The sequence below is a fragment of the Oncorhynchus tshawytscha genome, linkage group LG02 (genome assembly GCF_018296145.1).
Source record: "Oncorhynchus tshawytscha isolate Ot180627B linkage group LG02, Otsh_v2.0, whole genome shotgun sequence".
Classification (NCBI taxonomy): Eukaryota; Metazoa; Chordata; class Actinopteri; order Salmoniformes; family Salmonidae; genus Oncorhynchus; species Oncorhynchus tshawytscha.
Window position 1 is genome coordinate 64,715,359 of NC_056430.1, and position 24,002 is coordinate 64,739,360.

Sequence of the window (24,002 nt, forward strand, 5' to 3'; positions counted from 1 at the left end):
CTCACATAACAGGAAAACAGACAGACTACGTTCACACGCTCACATAACAGGAAAAAGACAGACTACGTTCACACGCTCACATAACAGGAAAACAAGACAGAGACTACGTTCACACGCTCACATAACAGGAAAACAAGACAGAGAGACTACGTTCACACGCTCACATAACAGGAAAACAAGACAGAGAGACTACGTTCAGGAAAACACGCTCACATAACAGGAAAACAAGACAGAGAGACTACGTTCACACGCTCACATAACAGGAAAACAAGACAGAGACTACGTTCACACGCTCACATAACAGGAAAAAAACAACAGACTACGTTCACACGCTCACATAACAGGAAAAAACAGACTACGTTCACACGCTCACATAACAGGAAAACAAGACAGAGACTACGTTCACACGCTCACATAACAGGAAAACAAGACAGACTACGTTCACACGCTCACATAACAGGAAAACAAGACAGAGAGACTACGTTCACACGCTCACATAACAGGAAAACAAGACAGAGAGACTACGTTCACACGCTCACATAACAGGAAAACAAGACAGAGACTACGTTCACACGCTCACATAACAGGAAAACAAGACAGAGAGACTACGTTCACACGCTCACATAACAGGAAAACAACAGACTACGTTCACACGCTCACATAACAGGAAAACAACAGACTACGTTCACACGCTCACATAACAGGAAAACAGACTAACAGGAAAACAAGACGACTACGTTCACACGCTCACATAACAGGGAAAACAAGACAGAGACTACGTTCACACGCTCACATAACAGGAAAACAAGACAGACTACGTTCACACGCTCACATAACAGGAAAACAAGACAGAGACTACGTTCACACGCTCACATAACAGGAAAACAAGACAGAGACTACGTTCACACGCTCACATAACAGGAAAACAAGACAGAGACTACGTTCACACGCTCACATAACAGGAAAACAAGACAGAGAGACTACGTTCACACGCTCACATAACAGGAAAACAAGACAGAGAGACTACGTTCACACGCTCACATAACAGGAAAACAAGACAGAGAGACTACGTTCACACGCTCACATAACAGGAAAACAACAGACTACGTTCACACGCTCACATAACAGGAAAACAAGACAGAGAGACTACGTTCACACGCTCACATAACAGGAAAACAACAGACTACGTTCACACGCTCACATAACAGGAAAACAAGACAGAGAGACTACGTTCACACGCTCACATAACAGGAAAAAAACAGACTACGTTCACACGCTCACATAACAGGAAAACAAGACAGAGAGACTACGTTCACACGCTCACATAACAGGAAAACAACAGACTACGTTCACACGCTCACATAACAGGAAAACAAGACAGAGAGACTACGTTCACACGCTCACATAACAGGAAAACAACAGACTACGTTCACACGCTCACATAACAGGAAAACAAGACAGAGAGACTACGTTCACACGCTCACATAACAGGAAAACAACAGACTACGTTCACACGCTCACATAACAGGAAAACAAGACAGAGAGACTACGTTCACACGCTCACATAACAGGAAAACAAGACAGAGAGACTACGTTCACACGCTCACATAACAGGAAAACAAGACAGAGAGACTACGTTCACACGCTCACATAACAGGAAAACATGACAGACTACGTTCACACGCTCACATAACAGGAAAACAAGACAGATACAAACTTTTCTATACTTTAGATTTGGCCCTCTTGCCTAGTCTTTGTCTGACTCAGACGATCTCGCTTTCCCTCAACACACATGCTGACGTGTAAACGCACACATGACTTTGCCTCCAGCTAATTGTGACTCAGTCAGCACATAGCCATGATTCCCTCAGTGTTAACCAGGCCAAAATGGACACACACACACACACACGAGTCTAGTCCTCTAGAGGTTAATTAGTGTGTTTGGCTTAGGGCTAGTAGAGGCTGAGGGTGACACACACACACACACACGAGTCTAGTCCTCTAGAGGTTAATTAGTGTGTTTGGCTTAGGGCTAGTAGAGGCTGAGGGTGTCATGGTGCACACTCACTGAACGTGTGTGTGTGCACGTGAGTGTGTGCACGTCGGGGCTCAAAGTTCATCTAGAACTCTTTCCAGTGTGACGCAGATAGTCACGTTTCACTCTTCTCTCTGCCTACTCTGCCCCTCTCCAGATAGTCACGTCTCACTCCTCTCTGCCTACTCTACACACCCCAGATAGTCACGTCTCACTCCTCTCTGCCTACTCTACACCTCCCAGATAGTCACGTTTCACTCCTCTCTCTGCCTACTCTGCCCCTCTCCAAGACTGGAAGTGGGTTTAGGATTGGATCCAAACCCCAGAGTTGCCTCCCCTGTGCCCCATAACTCCTCAGGTACCTCTGCCGAACCACAGCCTATTCCTCTTTCAAACAATCCTCTGTTCCAAAGGAGAGGATACAAGAAGTCTCTCACTCTTCAGGTGGATAAGGTCCTTCTCTCATGCTCACTATCTCTCTCTCTCTCCCTTTGGCATCATGTCTAACTCTCGCTCTCTTCCCACCTTCTCTGTAGCGTTCTCTTCTCTTCCTCTCTCTCTCTGACGTTTGGAGATGCCTCTGGAGGATAAAAACTGCTTGAGAAATAACCAGGTGGAAGAGCGAACCTTTCAACTAACAATCAGAGCGAGATCTCACTCTCTTACTACGCTTCTCTCTCTCTCTCTCTCTCTCTCTCTCTCTCTCTCTCTCTCTCTCTCTCTCTCTCTCTCTCTCTCTCTCTCTCTCTCCTCTCTCCTCTCTATTCTCCTTCTGCCATATCAGTACATCACGGGCCGGTTTTGACAGCTTTGGCACCTCTCCCTCCCTCCTTACATCTCTCACTGGACTGGAGTGAGGGCTGCGGCGAGAAGACATGTAAAGGCACGTCAGGAGGCTCATACGAGCGTCAGTCTTATCGTGGGTTTGCGTCAGAGGTTGAGGTCGTGCTGGGAAAAGGCTCCCCTCTGGAAACGGAGCTACCTTCCTAGTGTTTTAAAGTGACGGCATTCCGACTTGATACAGACCCAAAAGAAATCAAAATGCAGGTTGTGTTTGAGAGCTTTGCAAGTGTGAGGATGTTTTTGGGAATCTTCGTCTCAACTGAATGTGTAGACTGTATTCCGCAGTGGACTCGTTCGGTATCGCCTCAAGAGAATTGGACACCAGCCGACCCAGTGTAATCAGTTTGGGTCAAAGTTCGTGCTGGGTAGGGCCTCCCGGGTGGCGCAGTGGTTAAGGGCGCTGTACTGCAGCTCCAGCTGTGCCACCAGAGACTCTGGGTTCGCGCCCAGGCTCTTTCGTAACCGGCTGCGACCGTGAGGTCCGTGGGGCGACGCACAATTGGGGCGACGCACACATGGGGCGTGTCGCCCCACATGGGCCGTGGGGCGACGCACACATGATTTACTAGGTTGCCAGGTGCACGGTGTTTGCTCCGACACATTGGTTCCGGGTTGGATTCGCGCTGTGTTAAGAAGCAGTGCGGCTTGGTTGGGTTGTGTATCGGAGGACGCATGACTTTCAACCTTCGTCTCTCCCGAGCCCGTACGGGAGTTGTAGCGATGAGACAAGATAGTAGCTACTAACAATTGGATACCACGAAATTGGGGAGAAAAGGGGCTAAAATTCAACAACAACAAAAACAACAACAAAAAAGTTTGTGCTGGGAAAGGCTTCCCTTCAGAGTGTGTTTAAGTGACGACGTTCAGATCTGACCCAGATGCAGGCCAAAGCTCTGTACACCACTCAAAGCTCTGGTTTTTCAGAGCTGTACTGGAGCTGCAGTACAGCGCCCTTAACTAGTTCAAAATCACCTCACAGTTGGACTTCACCCGTTAAGTACTGGAGATCAGTGCAGCAACAGAAGCGCTAATTCATCATGTAGTGTAGCCGTTCCTACAGAATCACCCAACACCTTCACATGTGTGGTTTCCAATGTGCTGCAATGGCAGAAATACCCCTTTCAGTGTGACAGAAGGTTTTTAGACCGGACTGACAGGCCAGTTCTGTTGGGTCTCATAAGAACCTGTCACAACACTAATTTATTGGACCTTCTCATTTACCTCTGTCTGGAACTTTAAACACAGCTAGTTTTGGTGGCTGTCTCTAAAATGGTTACTGTTTAAAAAAAAAAGATTTCTGAACGCTATAATGTTGCAACCTCCTGAACAGGCCCCAGGTGTATTAGTGCTGACTTGGACCAAAACCCTGAACACACACCCTGTGTGGTTCTCCAGGACCGGGGTTTTAGACAGCTACAATAAGGAGTGGTGCTAAAGCGTTAGCTTCCAGAAGGCTGAGCTGTGTCAGTGTGTGTTTCAGCGCAGGGCCCCAGGAGATGGTGACATTTACCTCCCAGCTGAGTTTGTGACTCAGTCAGCACATGGCCATGACTCCCTCCGTGTGTTCAGTGTTAACCGGTCATAATGTAGAGAGACACACACACTTTCTGCTCAGAGGGCCAAGGTGTTACATATCAACAGCCGACCCCCATTACATAAGACTAAGTCACTGCAAAGAACTTGGACCAACCAGTAATTACATGATTTACTTCTTCTCTCCCTCCTACACACACACACACACACACACACGCACACGTATTGCAAAAGGATCTTAGATAAGAGATTTTGAGTCACGATTCTAAACCATGTCAGTTATCATGACTAATACTGTACTTCACTGCAATATAATGGATGTTGTTTATTTTCTCTTTTGACTTCACTCCTACAACCGCCAAGCCCTGCCTCCTGAACAAGGATGATCCTTTCTTATCAAGAAACACAGGTCTTTTTTCTTTTCATCTCCCCTGAACTGTTTTCCTACTGCATGGGAATAACATGGGATAATAACATGAGCTTTGAGCTTGGATTCCAATTCCAATCCCGCAGCCTATTGAAACTGTCTTCCAGACCGCCTGGAGGGGTGCAGTGGTCTCTGAGTTGGGTAGGGCTGTGCTCATCATGCCTCGTCACTTGGCTTATGGGTCATTATTTCATGTGACATAGTCACCTGAGAGACTTGGAAACTCAATAAATACATTAAAACGAATCCATTAATAAATGGGAAACACTTGTGTGACGGGTAACAATTAGGGTTGGCCAGGGATATTATACTATGACCGGGATATCCATCCATCCATTCATTACCTCTGTATCCCCTCTTAATCCTTGAACAAAGAGGGAAACCAATTTACCTCACCACTTTTCTGGGGCACAGGTTGTCCTGTCCGGAATGATAAATGTTTCCTCTTTGGTGCTTCATGGTGTTGCCAATCATTGTTGACCGGAACACCCAGTACTCAGTGATTTTACTCCACAAAGCCACCAGCCTTTGATCTAAACAGTAATAGGATGTTATAGGTTGTATTGTTTTAGCCAAACAAACTTTGGAAATCCTGTCGACGTGTTAGTGAATAATATTGGGAGGGTAGGTTTTACGGAATTGTTGATAACAAATTGTTTACCTCAAGCAGAAATCCTGAGAAAACATGTCTTTACATGTCGTTGCTCACCAGTCCCCCAGTCGAACGGAGTCAAGGTTATGGCAGAAACATGTAGTCCTCTTTTTCCTCCATTCTAATACATTTAGCTGAGTGAGCATGTGTTGTCTGTACTGACTGCTCATGTGTGTTAGGCCAGATGAATGGGAGCGGTGGGTGAGCTCTTGTGGGGTTTAGGAGCTCTGAATGGGAAAGAGAAATGGTCTCTCTTTGATGTTGTGACACGCTGCTCTTTCACATGAGCGATGCCTTGTTGGTTCAGTGCAGCCCCTCAGCGTCCTCTCTGGGCACTGTGTGTGTGTGTGTGAGCTTTCTTTAGTATGCGTGTGTGCTTTCTCCATGTGTCTCAGGATATACCTAGGGAGATGGGGGAAGCCATTTGTCCCCGTTCCTCCTTGTACTCCTCTCCCCCACTGTGGGGGTCATAAAGCTTCATTGGGGGGATGGCCTGGTCAACACATCACCATCAACACAGCCAGGCATCTCTTGATCCACACAACACACACTGGGGCTTTCAGGAGTCATCATTCGACCACACACACACCACATGCGCGCACACACATACTGTACATTGTTTTACATTTAGTTACTTTAGCAGATGCTCTTATCCAGAGCGACTTACAGGAGCAATTAGGGTGCCTTACTCAAGGGCAAATGTGACTCATTTTTCCACGTAGTCGCCTCAGGGATTCGAACCAGCAACCTTTGCTTGCCCAACACTCTTAACCGCTAGGCTGCCTGTTGCCCCACAGACTAGGCCACACACATGCTACCTACTGGGGACACCTGTTCTGGCACCACATTCTGGGGACACCACTTTCCTGACAGCCTAGAGACCAGATGAAAACACCAACAACAAAATCTGTAATAAATACAATTGTAATTGATTTATTGAAATAAGGATAGATGACATTGTGATGTATCGTGTCTTTGGCTATGCCGGATTAAGTTATATGACATGCTATTCTATAAAATAATTTCTCCGGAATTAATATTACCTGATTGAGCTAATCATGTAAATGTAATTAATTAGAGAGTCGGGGCACCACAAAATAATATTTATAGAGCTGTTATATTCTGAATAAACTCTTACAGACCTAGTAATATTTTACATCAATAGCAGTCAATATTAATCATCACCTTATTTCAGTCTCATCTGAAAGTTGTAAATTCTTGGTTATCTGCACAAACCCTGGCTAACAAGTTGAATCAGCAATACAAAATTGGGTTTAGTTATTTATTTACTAAATACCTAACTAATCACACAGAATTACACATACACATAATTAAATCATAACTTCATAAATGAAAATGTCCCTAGCGGGCGGAACAGATATGACAGCTTGTTACACAAAAGAAAAGGGCTGGATTTGAGTGAAATAGCGGGAAGACTGGGTAACAAAGGGCGAAGCTGTGCTATTGTAAATACAGTATCTTATGCATTCTAAATTACCGGCCATTTAGAAAAGGAAAATGCAATAAATATTTACTCTGAGCTGCGCTTCGGTAGGTTGGTGGTAGATGGAAGGCCGTGTTGCCAAACCGAGTCCTTTGTCCTTTGAAGAATGTCTCTGGTGGTCAATTGAATACGTTGTAGAAACGTCGTTGTGTGATAGACGGGATACTCTGTCTGTTCCTTCCTAACCCTTGTTTGCAGCGGCTGTTGCTAACTCAACGGCTAGGAGGCATCACTTCTGTGGTGAATAAGATTCAAATTTCATACGATTCGCAACCAAAGCTCACACTGATGTTGGCTTCGTTCTGTAGTTATTATCTGAACCATTCTGACATCGGACCGTCGTCCTCACATCCTCGGAACCGGAGGTTATATTATCGTCAAGGATTTATATAGGAAGGGAGAGGAGGGCGTGTTTGAAATGTTTTATAGCCCATGTCCCTTCACTGATTGAGCAGAGCCCTACCTTATGAAAACCCAAATCTCACATTTTAGAAGCTAAAATCACATTTTATCCCATCACCAATAATTTCATATTCAAACATTTAAATTGAACAACAATTCCATGTGAATCCGATAACTCTGTGTAGACTTTCCACTGTAGAGTTTGTCATCTTATCATTGAGAATGTCTCAGATGACAACCGAACTGACATCAGATTCATTAAGTACCACCGCATATGTTCAATTGGTCGGATTGCCAGAATATAGTTAATTTCCCCCCACCTTCTGATATTCCCAGAATCTCTATGTTAACCAAGGGTTTTGCAAATGTAACAGCAGTAGGGTAGAGAGAGGAAAAAGGGGGAAAGAGGTATTTGACTGTCTTAAACCTACCCCCAGGCCAAGGTCATGACAGATGACTGGGCAAAAGGAAACTCTTTATTTGACATCAACAGGAAGTCCTATCTGAACAACTAGTGCCATCAGGGAACTAACTAGTGTAGGCTATTGTTTAGGGCACAAGGGGGAAGATGGATCCTAATCTAGATTACTGGCAAAGTTTGTATTGGTAGAACCGCCTGGCCTTTCAGCCTATCAGTATATCGGACACTGTATTGTGCCCTTATGCGAGTGTCTCTCTTCCTCTTCTTTTTTTTGGGGTCCACAGTCAGCGCACAGCTTCGGGGCTTTGTGTGAGCAAGCCCCACAAACAAATCGGTTGCACTGCACACAGTTTTCATGGGCCTTGCTTCATATGCACCTGCCGCAGTGTCACCTCAGAGTTGGACACCATCCAACCCAGTGTAATCAGTTTGCGGCAGCCAGCCCAGTGTAATCAATTTGAAAAAGACCGCCCCATACCGATCAGACCAAAATGACTCCACATCATGCTCTTTCTGCCGTACGCCCCACGGACGTACAAGAGTTCAATAAATGCTTAGAGTTCATCCAAAGACATGTCCCACCTACTGTTTCCTTTTCTATGCGCATGAGCAACAGTACCATCTCTGATGTGCTTCAACATCTGCATGTCACACAAACTCCTCCCTCTTTTCTACCCAAACCGTTCCGTCCCTCCCAGACTCCTGCCTCGCCGTCCCTCCCAGACTCCTGCCTCGCCGTCCCTCCCAGACTCCTGCCTCGCCGTCCCTCCCAGACTCCTGCCTCGCCGTCCCTCCCAGACTCCTGCCTCGCCGTCCCTCCCAGACTCCTGCCTCGCCGTCCCTCCCAGACTCCTGCCTCGCCGTCCCTCCCAGACTCCTGCCTCGCCGTCCCTCCCAGACTCCTGCCTCGCCGTCCCTCCCAGACTCCTGCCTCGCCGTCCCTCCCAGACTCCTGCCTCGCCGTCCCTCCCAGACTGCCTGCCTCGCCGTCCCTCCCAGACTCCTGCCTCGCCGTCCCTCCCAGACTCCTGCCTCGCCGTCTGTTGGCTTTGGCCGTCTGTTGGAGTTTTTTCTGTGTCTAATTTGACTGTCACAGAGGGGAAATGATATACCATTTCCAGCCTCTCATAATAAAATAGACTGCCCACAATTCTTCATCAAAATTACAATATAGTTCTAAATTGAATGATGTCTGTGAGTATAACAGAACTCATATGGCAGGCAAGAACCTGAGAAGAAATCCAAACAGGAAGTGAGAAATCTGAGGTTGGTATATTTTCAAATCATTCCCTAATGAAATCCCATTTAGGGCTTCCACTAGATGTCAACCGTCTATAGAAATTTGAATGAGGCTTCTACTGTGTTGTGGGACTGAATAAGAGGGGAATGAATCAGACTACTGGCAGAGAGCCAGTTCCAGGTCACGGAGCATAACGCATGATATCTTCCTGCGTTCTGTTCCTCCTCAAGACACAAAGGAATTTTATTGAATTTATTGAAGATTTATGATAAAAACATCCTAATGATTGATTCTGTACTTAGTTTGAAATGTTTCTTCGACCTGTAATATAACCTTTGGATATTGTGTCCGAGAAAATGGTCGACCAGCACCAGCGTTTGGATAGGTGTACCAAACGCACTAAAAAAGTAGCTAATTGGACATAAATAACAGACATTATCGAACAAATCAAGTATTTATTGTGGACCTGGGATTCCTGGGAGTGCATTCTGATGAAGATCATCAAAGGTAAGGGAATATTTAGCATGTAATTTATGGTTTATGTTGACTCCAACATGGCGGCTAATTTGACTATTGTTCTGAGCGCCATCTCAGATTATTGCATGGTTTGTTTTTTTCCATAAAGTGTTTTAAAAATCTGACACAGCGGTTGCATTAAGGAGAGGTATATCTATAATTCCATGTGTATAACTTGTATTATCATCTACCTTTATGATGAGTATTTCAGTTGAATTGATGTGGCTATGCAAAATCAGTGGATGTTTTTGGAGCTAGTGAATGTAATGCGCCAATGTAAACTCAGATTTTTAAAAAATATAAATATGAACTTTATCAAAGAAAACATACATGTATTGTGTAACATGAACTCCTTTGAGTGTCATCTGATGAAGATCAACGGTTAGTGATTAATTTTATCTCAATTTGTGCTTTCTGCGACTCCTCTCTTTGGCTGGAAAAATGGCTGTTTGTAAATGTGGTTTGGTGGTGACCTAACATAATCGTTTGTGGTGCTTTCGCTGAAAAGCATATTTGAACTCGGACACTGTGGTGGGATTAACAACAAGACTATCTTTAAAACTGTATGAGATACATGTATGTTTGAGGAATTTTAATTATGAGATTTGTTGTTTTGAATTTGGCGCCCTGCACTTTCACTGGCTGTTGTCATATCATCCCGTTAACGGGATTGGAGCCCGAAGAGGTTTTAAGTCACATGCACCATTATCAGTTTCTATTGCCCATTCATCCGTTGATGACAGAATAGCATATTTTAATTGTGTTATGTTACTCGTTTTTACGTAGTAGGCATAGCAATGCTGCCGCGTAAGTGGTCATGTGCTGAATTCATGGACAGCAGGGATGTTCTTGAAAAAAGTGACATTTGGAAATAGAGCTGCACCTCTTGAATTATGAGAGTTATTTGACAAAGGTAAGTGTAATAGAAACTGCAGAATATGCTCTTTCTGATACTATTTACAAATGTAAATGTTTAACTTGCATGTGACTCTGAAGGAGGATATGATAAAGTGATGCTCCTTTCCCTGCATGTGCAGTTTGCCAACTGATAGGCCTTAAATTGTCACTCATCGGATTATAGTCAATTGAATCTTGTCTGTAGTCTAACTCTTAATCTGTGTGAAATTAGTTTGGGTATAGGTTTAGGTGTAGTTTCGATGGGCCGGCTGGGCAGGCTGACTGGCATTGTTGTTTCCCGCTCCCCAACTGAGATGGAGTCAAGGATATGTTTTGCATTATTCTGAAGGCCTACTGCACCATGTAGCATGTTTTAGTTTCCCTTACAGTAAATAAAACAGTTCCATAACAGCTTCTGTTCACAAAGTAAAACTTAAAAGAGAACGGTATCAGCCCCGACGGTGATTTGCTGCTGATAAATAGGCATAACACCAACTCATCATTACACTATTGTCTTTCTAAATTAAATCAACCTCTTCACCCTCATCAGTCAGTTAGGCCTAATATGAATTTAATTCTGAATTAAGGTGCACAGTTTTTGCCCATGGATCCATTTGTCATTAATTTAGTGAGGAGAGTCGTATTATCACCTGGGTGGGTACCAATGTCCAACAGCACATTGACTTGGTGGGTTATGTTTGGAATAGGTGTGGAAAAAAACTGACCAGGTGAAAGATATGATCCCTTACTGATGTCACTTGTTAAATCCACTTCAGTCAGTGTGGATGAAGGGGAGGAGACAGGTTAAAGAAGGATTTTTAGCCTTGAAACAATTTAGACATGGATTGTGTATGTGTGCCATTCAGAGGGTGAATGGGCAAGACAAAAGATTTCAGTGCCTTTGAATGGGGTATGGTTGTAGGTGCCAGGTGCACTGTTTGTCAAGAACTGCATCGCTGCTGGGTTTTTCACACTCAACAGTTTCCTGTGTGTATCAAGAATGGTCCACCACCAAGAACATCCAGCCAACTTGACAAAACTGTGGGAAGCATTGGAGTCAACATGGGCCAGCATCCCTGTGGAACGCTTTCGGCGCCTTTTAGAGTCCATTCCCTGACAAATTGAGGCTGTTCTGAAGGCAAAGGGGGGGGGGGGAACACAATATTAGGAAGGTGTTCTTAATGTTTGTGCGCTCAGTGTATTCTTTATGGAATATACAGGTAACTGCCAAAATAATGGAAATGCTTGAGTAAATGAGGGATACAAAGTATATTAAAAACAGGTGCTTCCACACAGGTTTGGTTCCTGACTTAAGACATTTACAAATGTATAAAATGCTGGGCAGGCCATTATATTGGTTACCATGGCTATGCCTCCATAGGATGACAATGCCCCCTTCATCAGGGCACGAGTGTCCACTGAATGGTTTGATGAGCATGAAAGTGATGTATGATGCCATGGCAGTCTGTTACAATCTCAACCCAGTTTAACACTTATGGGAGATTCTTGAGCGGTGCCTGAGACAGCATTTTCCACCACCAACAAAACACCAAATGAATTTTCTTGCGGAAGAATCGTGTTGCATCCGTATATATAAATAGAACACTGCTTTATATCTATGGTCGCATTCCTCCAACAGAGTTCCAGAGACTTGTAGAATCTATACCAAGGTGCATTGAAGCTGTTCTGACTCATGGTGGCCCAACCTCATTAAGACATTACGTTGGGGTTTCCTTTATTTTGACAGTTACTGGTATGTTAATGTTACTGACAAACCTATGGTGTTGTGTAGGATACCTGGGAGACTGAATGACAGACGCACCCCACTGGGAGAGCTCAACTGGATCTTCACTGCTATCACTGACACTATCGCCTGGAACGTGCTGCCCAGAGGTACGTACACACACACACACACACACACACACAAGCTTGGGAGCATATATGCATGCGCACACACTCATACCCCTGTGTCTACCTGGGCTGGCCAGACAAGTAGAAAGTCACTCACACACACACAAACACTCATGTGAGTCGTGATGTGAGAGGAGAACAGTGGTAATGGGCTGATAATCCCCAGAAACCATATAGCACTGCCATTCATTAATCAGCCTCCATCACAGTGAATCTCCTTCATGAAGGCACGGCACACCTAATCCAACCTCACCACACACCTCACTCTCACAAACTACGCTCACACAGACATACTCACACACAAAAGCACGTGAACACGCACACTCCAATCACGCCACAATCAAAACACTTATGCACAGACAGACTCAATCCCTCTCTCTCACACACACACACCAATTATCATTAGTTGGGGATAAACACTGAAGAAACCTGGCCCCATTAAACTAAATGAGATAATGCATGAATTAATAATATGAGTTGAAAATGTCACTACCGCCCCCTGCCTTGATCTATCTGGCGCTGCTACTGCACTCTGCCTGTCTGTCCACATTCAATACACACACACTACATACACACACAATAGATACATACACACATACAGTGCATTCAATGTACAATACATGCACACCTACAGGGCATTCGGTAAGCATTTATCCCTTGACTTTTCCTCATTTTGTTACATTACAGCCTTATTCTCATCAATCTACACAATATACCCCATAATGACAAAATGAAAACAGGTTTTTAGAAATTGTTGCTAGTGTATTAAAATTTAAAAACATGCCTTATTTATTTAAGTGAGTCTCATATGAGTCTTGAAATTGAGCCCAGGTGCATCCTGTTTCCATTGATCATCCTTGATATTTCTACAACTTGATTGGATTCCACCTGTAGTAAATTCAATTGATTGGACATGATTTGGAAAGGCACACACCTGTCTATATAATGTGCCACATATGATAGTGCATGTCAGAGAAAAACCAAGCCATGAGTTCAAAGGAATTGTCCGTAGAGGTCCGAGACAAGATTGTGTCGATGCACAGATCTGGGGAAGGGTACCAGAAAATGTCTGCAGCATTGAAGGTCCCCAAGAACACTGTGGCCTCATCATTCTTAAATGAAAGAAGTTTGGAACCACCAAGACTCTTCCTAGAGCTTGCGTAATCGGCGGAGAAGGGCCTATGTCAGAGAGGTGACCAAGAACTCGATGGTCACTCTGACAGAGCTCCAGAGTTCCTCTGTGGAGATGGGAGAACCTTCCAGAAAGACAACTATCTCTGCAGCACTCCACCAATCAGGCCGTTATGGTAGAGTGGCCAGACGGAAGCCACTCCACAGTAAAAGGCACATGACAGCCTGCTTGGAGTTTGCCAAAAGGCACCTAAAGGACTCTGGCCATGAGAATCAAGATTGGACTCTTTGGCCTGAATGCCAAGCGTCACGTCTGGAGGAAACCTGGCACCATCATGCTGATGGGATGTTTTTCAGTGGCAGTGTCTGCGAGACTAGTCAGGATTGAGGGAAAGATGCATGGAGCAAAGTATAGCGAGATACTAGATGAAAACCAGCTCCAGAGTGCTCAGGAACTCAGACTGGGGTGAAAGTTCACCTTCCAACAGGACAATGACCCTAAGCACACAGTCAAGACAACGCAGGAGTGGCTTTGGGACAAGTCTCTGAATGTCCTTGAGTGGCCCAGCCAGAGCCCGGACTTGAACCCGATCGAACATCTCTAGAGAGACCTGAAAATAGCTGTGCGGCAACTTTCCCCATCCAACCTGACAGAGCTTGAGAGGATCTGCAGAGAAGAATGGGAGAAACTCCCCAAATACAGGTGTGTCAAGCTTTTAGCACTTTACTGAAGAAGACTCGAGACTGTAATCGCTGCCAAAAATGATTAAACAAAGTACTGAGTAAAGGGTCTGAATACTTATGTAAATATTAACATTTTATTTGTAATAAATTTGATAAATTATAAAATCATGTTTTTGCTCTGTTATTGTGGGCAAATTGATGAGGGAGAAAAAACAATAGAATATCTCTTTCTTTGATGCTGTCTTATTTTCCATCAACCATGCTCCCATGCCCCTATCCCTTTCTTTCTTTCCATTCCGTCATGTCCGTTCTTCTCTTCCTTTTTTCTCTCTCCTCTTACTCATCCTCCCTCTCTCTAGATCTGTTCCAGAAGCTCTTTCGTCAGGACCTGTTGGTGGCCAGTTTATTCCGCAACTTCCTGTTGGCCGAGAGGATAATGAGGTCATACAACTGCACCCCTGTCAGCAGTCCGCGCCTGCCACCTACATACATGCACGCCATGTGGTAAGACAGACACACACACACACACACACACACACACACACTCTCTCTCTCTCTCTGTTGGCCTTTAATATTAAATCTTATCTGTCTGTCCATTCATTAGATTCATGCTGAAAACTGTCTGCAAAATCCTTTTGTGTGTTTTTCCACCATCAGTTGCTAAAAGCATTAGTTGGGGGAGAGTGTTTTTGCTGAAAGCCTCTTGAGTGAGCGATCGCCTGTTTTCCTCTCTTATTGCCTCCATTATCTCTTCTTAAGAAGACATTAAATAGCACTGAATAATCTGGGGTGCACTTTCCCTTTATACTACACCCCATCACAGCTCTAAAGAGATGCTTGAGCCAGCAAGAAAGGAAGCACAGAGCGAGAGAGAGAATGTGGACGGAGGTCAAAGGACAAGCTGGATAGCAGTAAAGAAGGAAGGAAGAGAGTGGAGGAGAGAGACTGATAGGAAGTGTTGAGGTAGCTAGATAGCAGTAAAGAAGAGAGAGACTGATAGGAAGTGTTGAGGTAGCTGGATAGCAGTAAAGAAGGAAGGAAGAGAGTGGAGGAGAGAGACTGATAGGAAGTGTTGAGGTAGCTAGATAGCAGTAAAGAAGAGAGAGACTGATAGGAAGTGTTGAGGTAGCTGGATAGCAGTAAAGAAGGAAGGAAGAGAGTGGAGGAGAGAGACTGATAGGAAGTGTTGAGGTAGCTAGATAGCAGTAAAGAAGAGAGAGACTGATAGGAAGTGTTGAGGTAGCTGGATAGCAGTAAAGAAGGAAGGAAGAGCGTGGAGGAGAGAGACTGATAGGAAGTGTTGAGGTAGCTGGATAGCAGTAAAGAAGGAAGGAAGAGAGTGGAGGAGAGAGACTGATAGGAAGTGTTGAGGTAGCTAGATAGCAGTAAAGAAGAGAGAGACTGAAAGGAAGTGTTGAGGTAGCTGGATAGCAGTAAAGAAGGAAGGAAGAGCGTGGAGGAGAGAGACTGATAGGAAGTGTTGAGGTAGCTAGATAGCAGTAAAGAAGAGAGAGACTGATAGGAAGTGTTGAGGTAGCTGGATAGCAGTAAAGAAGGAAGGAAGAGAATAGAGGAGAGAGACTGATAGGAAGTGTTGAGGTAGCTGGATAGCAGTAAAGAAGGAAGGAAGAGAATAGAGGAGAGAGACTGATCGGATGTGTTGAGGTAGCTAGATAGCATTAAAGAAGGAAGGGAGAAAGACTGATAGGACGTGTTGAGGTAGCTGGATAGCAGTAAAGAAGGAAGGAAGAGAATAGAGGAGAGAGACTGATAGGATGTGTTGAGGTAGCAGTATAGAAGGAAGGGAGAGAGACTGATAGGACATGTTGAGGTAGCTGGATAGCAGTAAAGAAGGAAGGAAGAGAATAGAGTAGAGAGACTGATAGGATGTGTTGAGGTAGCTGGATAGCAGTAAAGAAGGAAGGAAGAGAATAGAGGAGAGAGACTGATCGGATGTGTTGAGGTAGCTAGATAGCAGTAAAGAAGGAAGGGAGAGAGACTGATAGGACGTGTTGAGGTAGCTGGATAGCAGTAAAGAAAGAAGGAAGGAAGAGAATAGAGGAGAGAGACTGATAGGATGTGTTGAGGTAGCTGGGTAGCAGTATAGAAGGAAGGGAGAGAGACTGATAGGACGTGTTGAGGTAGCTGGATAGCAGTAAAGAAGGAAGGAAGAGAATAGAGGAGAGAGACTGATAGGATGTGTTGAGGTAGCTGGGTAGCAGTATAGAAGGAAGGGAGAGAGACTGATAGGACGTGTTGAGGTAGCTGGATAACAGTAAAGAAGGAAGGAAGAGAATAGAGGAGAGAGACTGATAGGACGTTGAGGTAGCTAGATAACAGTAAAGAAGGAAGGAAGAGAGTAGAGGAGAGAGACTGATAGGAAGTGTTGAGGTAGCTAGATAGCAGTAAAGAAGAGAGACTGATAGGAAGTGTTGAGGTAGCTAGTTAACAGTAAAGAAGGAAGGAAGAGAATAGAGGAGAGAGACTGATAGGATGTGTTGAGGTAGCTGGGTAGCAGTATAGAAGGAAGGGAGAGAGACTGATAGGACGTGTTGAGGTAGCTGGATAGCAGTAAAGAAGGAAGGAAGAGAATAGAGGAGAGAGACTGATAGGATGTGTTGAGGTAGCTGGGTAGCAGTATAGAAGGAAGGGAGAGAGACTGATAGGACGTTGAGGTAGCTAGATAACAGTAAAGAAGGAAGGAAGAGAGTAGAGGAGAGAGACTGATAGGAAGTGTTGAGGTAGCTAGATGGCAGTAAAGAAGAGAGACTGATAGGAAGTGTTGAGGTAGCTAGTTAACAGTAAAGAAGGAAGGAAGAGTGGAGGAGAGAGACTGATAGGAAGTGTTGAGGTAGCTAGATAGCAGTAAAGAAGAGAGACTAATAGAAAGTGTGTAGGAGACACAGAAAATAAGAAAAATGTGTAAGTGTGGAGGTGGAGAGAAATAGTGAGGGTTTGGGGAAATATTTTGATTTATGATGGTGGCCATACACAACCAGCAAGTGTTATTAAAATGCTCTTGTTGTCTTTATTAGTGGGTAATTATTAGGATATATATTGGCTGGGGACAGGTGTGCACGAACGAGTATGATGGGGGTGTATGGCACTATGGCTGCACCAAGCTCTGCTGCAGGTAGAAGCTATAGCAGTGTCAGCAACTAGATACAAATTCCCTCATACACACTTAAAGGTCCCAAGGTCCCGAACTGTCATTCTGATTCCCATGTAAAATAGCCTTTTGAGTGACTAAAATATCACCCATAATATTTGTTTTGGATAGAAATGCTCAAAATGTGTGAAAAAGTACGTTTATCTCAGGAAGTTTGATAAGACAGGCTTTGTGCGCGGGGAGTTTATTATTCATGAGCTCACCTTGACTGACAGCTCTTTGAAACGCCTATGTCAAGCAACTTGGATGCGGTAAAATCATCTCAAGCTAATTTAGTGATACACAATGCAGCTCAAACAACATTGAAGTTGCATCAATGATGTCAATGTTTTATACATCCTTTCTTTGGCATCGCTCTTGTGATGCGGTTCACAGCTGCAATGACAGATGTGTTGACTTGACAACTGCGTCAGAATTCTGAACGACGGCTCGGGGATTCGAACCAGTGACCTTTAGGTTACTTGCCCAACGCTCTTAACCGCTAGGCTACATGCGGCCATCACACACCCCTCACTCCTATCAAATCCCAATCACGTTTCATGTCACTTTTCACTCACTTCCCAAACTGATACTAACAACAAGAGAGACATGTTTTTTGTTGTTGTCACCAAACAAATGTTTGTCTGCTTGTTTCGACTGATTCCAGGTGTTTCATATATTTGATATATTCATGCACTGGGATTACAGATATGTATACCTGATATGAATATTGAATGCACACTGTGTTATGTGAATGATATGATGATTTGTATACTACATAGATTATAACTAGCATCTAGGATCCTTTGACTAGGGAAATGTCTTTCTCCATAGAGAATTGTATTCTAGTCATTTATCTTGGATTCCTCTATTACCTGGATGGAATAGGCAGTGTTCTTAGAGTTGCGTTCAATGACTGGAACAAATCTGTAAAGTTGCGTATTGTTGCATTCGTCCACCAAATGCCCAATTCCTGCATGCACTTTCTAACCAGAGGACAAACCCCTTAGCTGCAGACCCCAAGTGCTGGCTCAGAGCAAATAGGGAGGAAGGGGAGTTGGTGGATAGGGGAAGAGCGGGGGAAAGAGGGGAAGGGGTGTTGGTGGATAGGGAAGAGCGAGGGGAAGGGGGTTGGTGGATAGGGGAAGGGGGGTTGGTGGATAGGGGAAGAGCGGGGGAAGAGCGAGGGGAAGGGGGTTGGTGGATAGGGGAAGCGGGGGAAAGAGGGGAAGGTGGTTGGTGGATAGGGGAAGAGCGGGTGGTTGGTGGATAGGGGAAGAGTGGGGTTGGTGGAAAGGGGTTGGTGGATAGGGGAAGAGTGGGGGAAAGGGGGTTGGTGGATAGGGGAAGAGTGGGGAAAGGGGGGGTTGGTGGATAGGGGAAGAGCGGGGGAAAGAGGGAAGGGTGGTTGGTGGATAGGGGAAGAGCGGGTGGTTGGATAGGGGAAGAGTGGGGGAAAGGGGGTTGGTGGATAGGGGAAGAGTGGGGGAAGGGGAGTTGGTGGATAGGGGAAGAGCAGTGGGGAAAGAGGGGAAGGGGAGTTGGTGGATAGGGGAAGAGCAGGGGAAAGAGGGGAAGGGAGTTGGTGGATAGGGGAAGAGCAGGGGAAAGAGGGGAAGGGGGTTGGTGGATAGGGGAAGAGCAGGGGGAGGGGAAGGGGTTGGTGGATAGGGGAAGAGCAGGAGAAAGAGGGGAAGGGGGTTGGTGGATAGGGGAAGAGCAGGGGAAAGAGGGGAAAGGGGGTTGGTGGATAGGGGAAAAGCAGGGGAAAGAGGGGAAGGGGGTTGGTGGATAGGGGAAAAGCAGGGGAAAGAGGGGAAGGGGGTTGGTGGATAGGGGAAGAGCAGGAGAAAGAGGGGAAGGGGGTTGGTGGATAGGGGAAGAGCAGGGGAAAGAGGGGAAGGGGGTTGGTGGATAGGGGAAAAGCAGGGGAAAGAGGGGAAGGGGGTTGGTGGATAGGGGAAGAGCGAGGGGAAGGGGGTTGGTGGATAGGGGAAGAGCGAGGGGAAGGGGGTTGGTGGATAGGGGAAGAGCGGAGGAAAGAGGGGTTGGTGGATAGGGGAAGAGCAGGGGGAAGGGGGTTGGTGGATAGGGGAAGAGCGGAGGAAAGAGGGGTTGGTGTGCGAGTGCAGTTGTCAAGGGGGTTTGATGTGTGGAATGTAAGTGTGAATTAAACATGAGGACCAGGTAGAACAGAGTTTGGGATGGATCAAAGCCTCAATGCTGCCCCCTCTAGGACTGTCTGTGTGTGTGTGTGTGTGTTGGACATTTGGGTTGTTGATGCCTTGTGTGTGTGTGTGCACCGTTCCTCTACAGGCAGGCATGGGACCTGGCTGTGGACATCTGTCTCTCTCAGCTGCCTACCATCATTGAGGAGGGCACCGCCTTCAGGGTGAGTGTGTGTGTTTTTTCCATTTATCAGTACCTTTGGGACTTAGTCATGGCGTGTGTCTGTCTATGTCAGGGGTCTCAAACTCATTTTACCTGGTGTCCAAATTCTGTCTTTACCAAGGTCCTGCGGGGCCACACTGCCAAAGGCTTTTTTCCCCTTCATTTGATTAGCCCTCAGGCGTTAAGATATATTGCCCTGTATGCTTTGGTACAGTTTCTGTGTGTTTGACACCTCACTGAGAAATAACCTCACTAGCTGATGGATGGCTGTCTGTCACTTCAGGTTGACTAGTCTGACGCGTTCACTTTCATTGTATTGACCCTGGTAACTTTGACCCTGGCACTTCTGAGTTAAAATACCATTTTATTTCCACTGAGTCAATAGCAGTGATAGTAGCTGTGGTCAGTGTATCACTCCATCCTGTTAAACTAGTCTGGAGCTACTTGTCCAGTCAGTGTATCACTCCATCCTGTTAAACCAGTCTTGGGCTACTTGTCCAGTCAGTGTGTCACTCCATCCTGTTAAACTAGTCTGGAGCTACTTGTCCAGTCAGTGTATCACTCCATCCTGTTAAACTAGTCTGGAGCTACTTGTCCAGTCAGTGTATCACTCCATCCTGTTAAACCAGTCTTGGGCTACTTGTCCAGTCAGTGTATCACTCCATCCTGTTAAACTTGTCTGGAGCTACTTGTCCAGTCAGTGTATCACTCCATCCTGTTAAACCAGTCTTGGGCTACTTGTCCAGTCAGTGTGTCACTCCATCCTGTTAAACTAGTCTGGAGCTACTTGTCCAGTCAGTGTATCACTCCATCCTGTTAAACTAGTCTGGAGCTACTTGTCCAGTCAGTGTATCACTCCATCCTGTTAAACCAGTCTTGGGCTACTTGTCCAGTCAGTGTATCACTCCATCCTGTTAAACTAGTCTGGAGCTACTTGTCCAGTCAGTGTATCACTCCATCCTGTTAAACCAGTCTGGAGCTACTTGTCCAGTCAGTGCATCACTCCATCCTGTTAAACTTGTCTGGAGCTACTTGTCCAGTCAGTGCATCACTCCATCCTGTTAAACCAGTCTGGAGCTACTTGTCCAGTCAGTGCATCACTCCATCCTGTTAAACCAGTCTGGGACTACTTGTCCAGTCAGTGTATCACTCCATCCTGTTAAACCAGTCTGGGGCTACTTGTCTAGTCAGTGCATCACTCCATCCTGTTAAACCAGTCTGGAGCTACTTGTCCAGTCAGTGCATCACTCCATCCTGTTAAACCAGTCTGGGACTACTTGTCCAGTCAGTGTATCACTCCATCCTGTTAAACCAGTCTGGGGCTACTTGTCTAGTCAGTGCATCACTCCATCCTGTTAAACCAGTCTGGAGCTACTTGTCCAGTCAGTGTATCACTCCATCCTGTTAAACCAGTCTGGGGCTACTTGTCTAGTCAGTGCATCACTCCATCCTGTTAAACCAGTCTGGGACTACTTGTCCAGTCAGTGCAACTCAATCATTCATTATAAGATATTTTCAACACACTCACTTGAAAGTTTCCCACTGTGATAGTCAGTGCTAAATCATCATCTTTGGGGTCAGTTTGGGAGGTATGAATGGTGTAGTACAGTACATGCTGTCCTGCCATATACCGCCGCCTCTGTGCTTTTCTACAAAAATATAGAGATTGAGATGGTCATTAATGATGCATTGTTGCAGCTCCCTGTAGAAATAGAGTCGGTCTGTCCAGACTATCTACAAAAGTTTAGCATCCCGTTATGGTGTAATAATCCACCGCGATTGTAATATTGGATTCCCAATCTCTCTGGGGGAAAGCCCTGGGCCTGGCAGGGGTAGAAAAGCTGATTGTGACATCATCAGATTATTACCAGGGGTTGTGTAAGGGCTCCTTAAGCAGTCTACTGTCATCTTCTGAACTCTCCATCTCTCTTTTCCTCACTCTATCTATGCCATCTTTACTTGAACCTCCCTCGATCTATTTTCCACTCTCCCTCAAACTCTTACTTCAGGGGTGTCAAACGTACGGCCCATGGCAAGAAAATCTAACATTTCAGTGCAGCCCTCCCGACCCCGGTGAAGACCGAATGCAGCCCGCAGGCTAAATTAGCTATGAAATTAATTTCAGGCACCATATCTCGCAGAGAGCAATGCACTGCCATTGCAAAAGTTTGTATGCAAAAAGTTGAATGAATCTCTACAGATCGTGTCTCCCTCCCTCCGAGTCCTATCAGTTCTCCACCTGGCCTGTTGAGGTGTGCCTCTTCTCTACCACTTCTGACTCTCTCTCCATTCTCTTCCCTCTCTTCCTTCAACCCTGCATGCTAAATGGAACTATAATTGACCCACCTGGGTCCTCTACAAATGTTCCCCCCTCTCTCTGCCTTTTGAGAGATAAGAGACTCGTTCTCTCTCTCGCGCGCTCTCGCGATAATATCTAGTAATTTCATCAACCATGTGTAGTTAACTAGTGATTATGATTGATTGTTTTTTCATAAGATAAGTTTAATGCTAGCTAGCAACTTACCATGGCTTACTGCATTCTCGTAACAGGCAGTCTCCTTGTGGAGTGCAACAAGAGAGAGGCAGGTCGTTATTGCGTTGGACTTGCAACTGTAAGGTTGCAAGATTGCCTCCCGCGAGCTGACAAGGTGAAAATCTGTCTTTCTGCCCCTGATCGAGGCAGTTAACCCACCGTTCCTATGCCGTCATTGAAAATAAGAATATGTTCTTAACTGACTTGCCCAGTAAAATAAAGGTATAAAAATATATATTTACAAATCGGCAAATCGGCGCCCCAAAATACCGATTTCCGATTGTTATGAAAACTTGAAATCGTCCCTAAATAATCGGCCATTCCGATTAATCGGTCAACCTCTAGTGTGTATGTGCACGTGTTCGTTCCTCGTGTTTGAGCGTGTGAGTGTTGAGAGAGCATCGCAGTGGTGCTTTGATTATTCACAAATTCACTTCCTCAACCAGTGGTAATATTATCCTCTACTCTCAGCAGCGGGAGAGTCTCTGTTGTAATTCCCTCTGCTATATTAATGGGACGACGATGATGAAACTGCTCATGACGCAGTTAATAGCGGCAGACACATCGTCATGACAGCCCTGCTCTATGTGGGGCTGAAGGGAAGCAGGGAAGAGAGGGGTGGTACATTATGAAGTGACACATGTTCTCACACACTACTGCAGCTGGTCGTCAAGGCTACAATAGAGGCTTCCTTATGTAAGGGTGTTATGTAATAGACAGATCGGTGTAAGAATTGACTCTGTTCGGTTGGGGGAGGTGTGTGTGTGTGTTTGTGACAGAGAGAGGTGTGCTGCATTAGTTTCATGATTACTGTGTGTTGCAGATTGTATAAAGATTAGTATCTGGGTGTTGCGTTGTAGACGTGCTGAGTTGCCGTGCACATGCTTATATAACTTACACACACAACCTAAATAAATAAAACATTGTTACAAAGCTTGTTCTACAATGAGATGTATGGTATTGTGTGTACAGTTCATTATCGGTGCATTAAGCCTAATTTGTGTGTTAGATAATGGTGTTCTAGATCAAACTATTAAATGGATAATGCCATTGTTGAGTTGTGTGTTTGAGAGGTTACAGCTGTGTTTGTATGCAGGTCAAGATACACTGCATGACCAAAAGTATGTGGACACTTGCTCGTCGAACATCTCATTTCAAAATCATGTGCATTAATATGAAGTTGGTCTCCCCTTTGCAGCTATAACAGCATCCTCTCTTCTGGGAAGGTTTTCCACTAGATGTGGGAACGTTGCTGTGGGCACTTGCTTCCATTCAGCCACAAGAGTATTAGTTAGGTTGGGAAATTAGGCCTTGCTCGCAGTCGCAGTTCCAATTCATCCCAAAGGTATTTGATGGGGTTGAAGTCAGGGCTCTGTGAAGGCCATTCAAGTTCTTCCACACTGATCTCGACAAACCATTTCTGTATGGACCTTGCTTTGTGCACAGGGGCATTGTCATGCTCAAACAGGAAAGGTCCTTCCTTGCCACAAAGTTGGAAGCAGTTGGAAGCACAGAAGCAATTAAAAGCACAGAATCATCTAGAATGTAATTGTATGATGTAGCTTTAAGATTTCCTTTCGCTGGAACTAAGGGGCCTAGACCAAACCATGAAAAATAGCCCCAGACCATTATTCCTCCTCCACCAAACTTTAGTTGGCACTATGCATCAGGGGAGGTCAAATTCTCTTGGCATCCGCCAAACCCAGATTTGTCTATTGGCTTGCCTGATGCTGA

The 24,002-nt window shown here is 45.2% G+C and overlaps 1 protein-coding gene across 1 annotated transcript in view; it reads left to right on the forward strand.

The window, feature by feature from the left end:
* Window positions 1-24,002, forward strand: part of LOC112245614 (regulatory-associated protein of mTOR-like) — a 184,045-nt gene that overhangs the window by 105,831 nt on the left and 54,212 nt on the right. Inside the window, 3 exon segments of the mRNA XM_042302607.1 lie at window positions 12,263-12,363; window positions 14,556-14,700; window positions 19,661-19,736. Of these exon segments, the coding sequence (XP_042158541.1) occupies window positions 12,263-12,363; window positions 14,556-14,700; window positions 19,661-19,736 (322 nt within the window).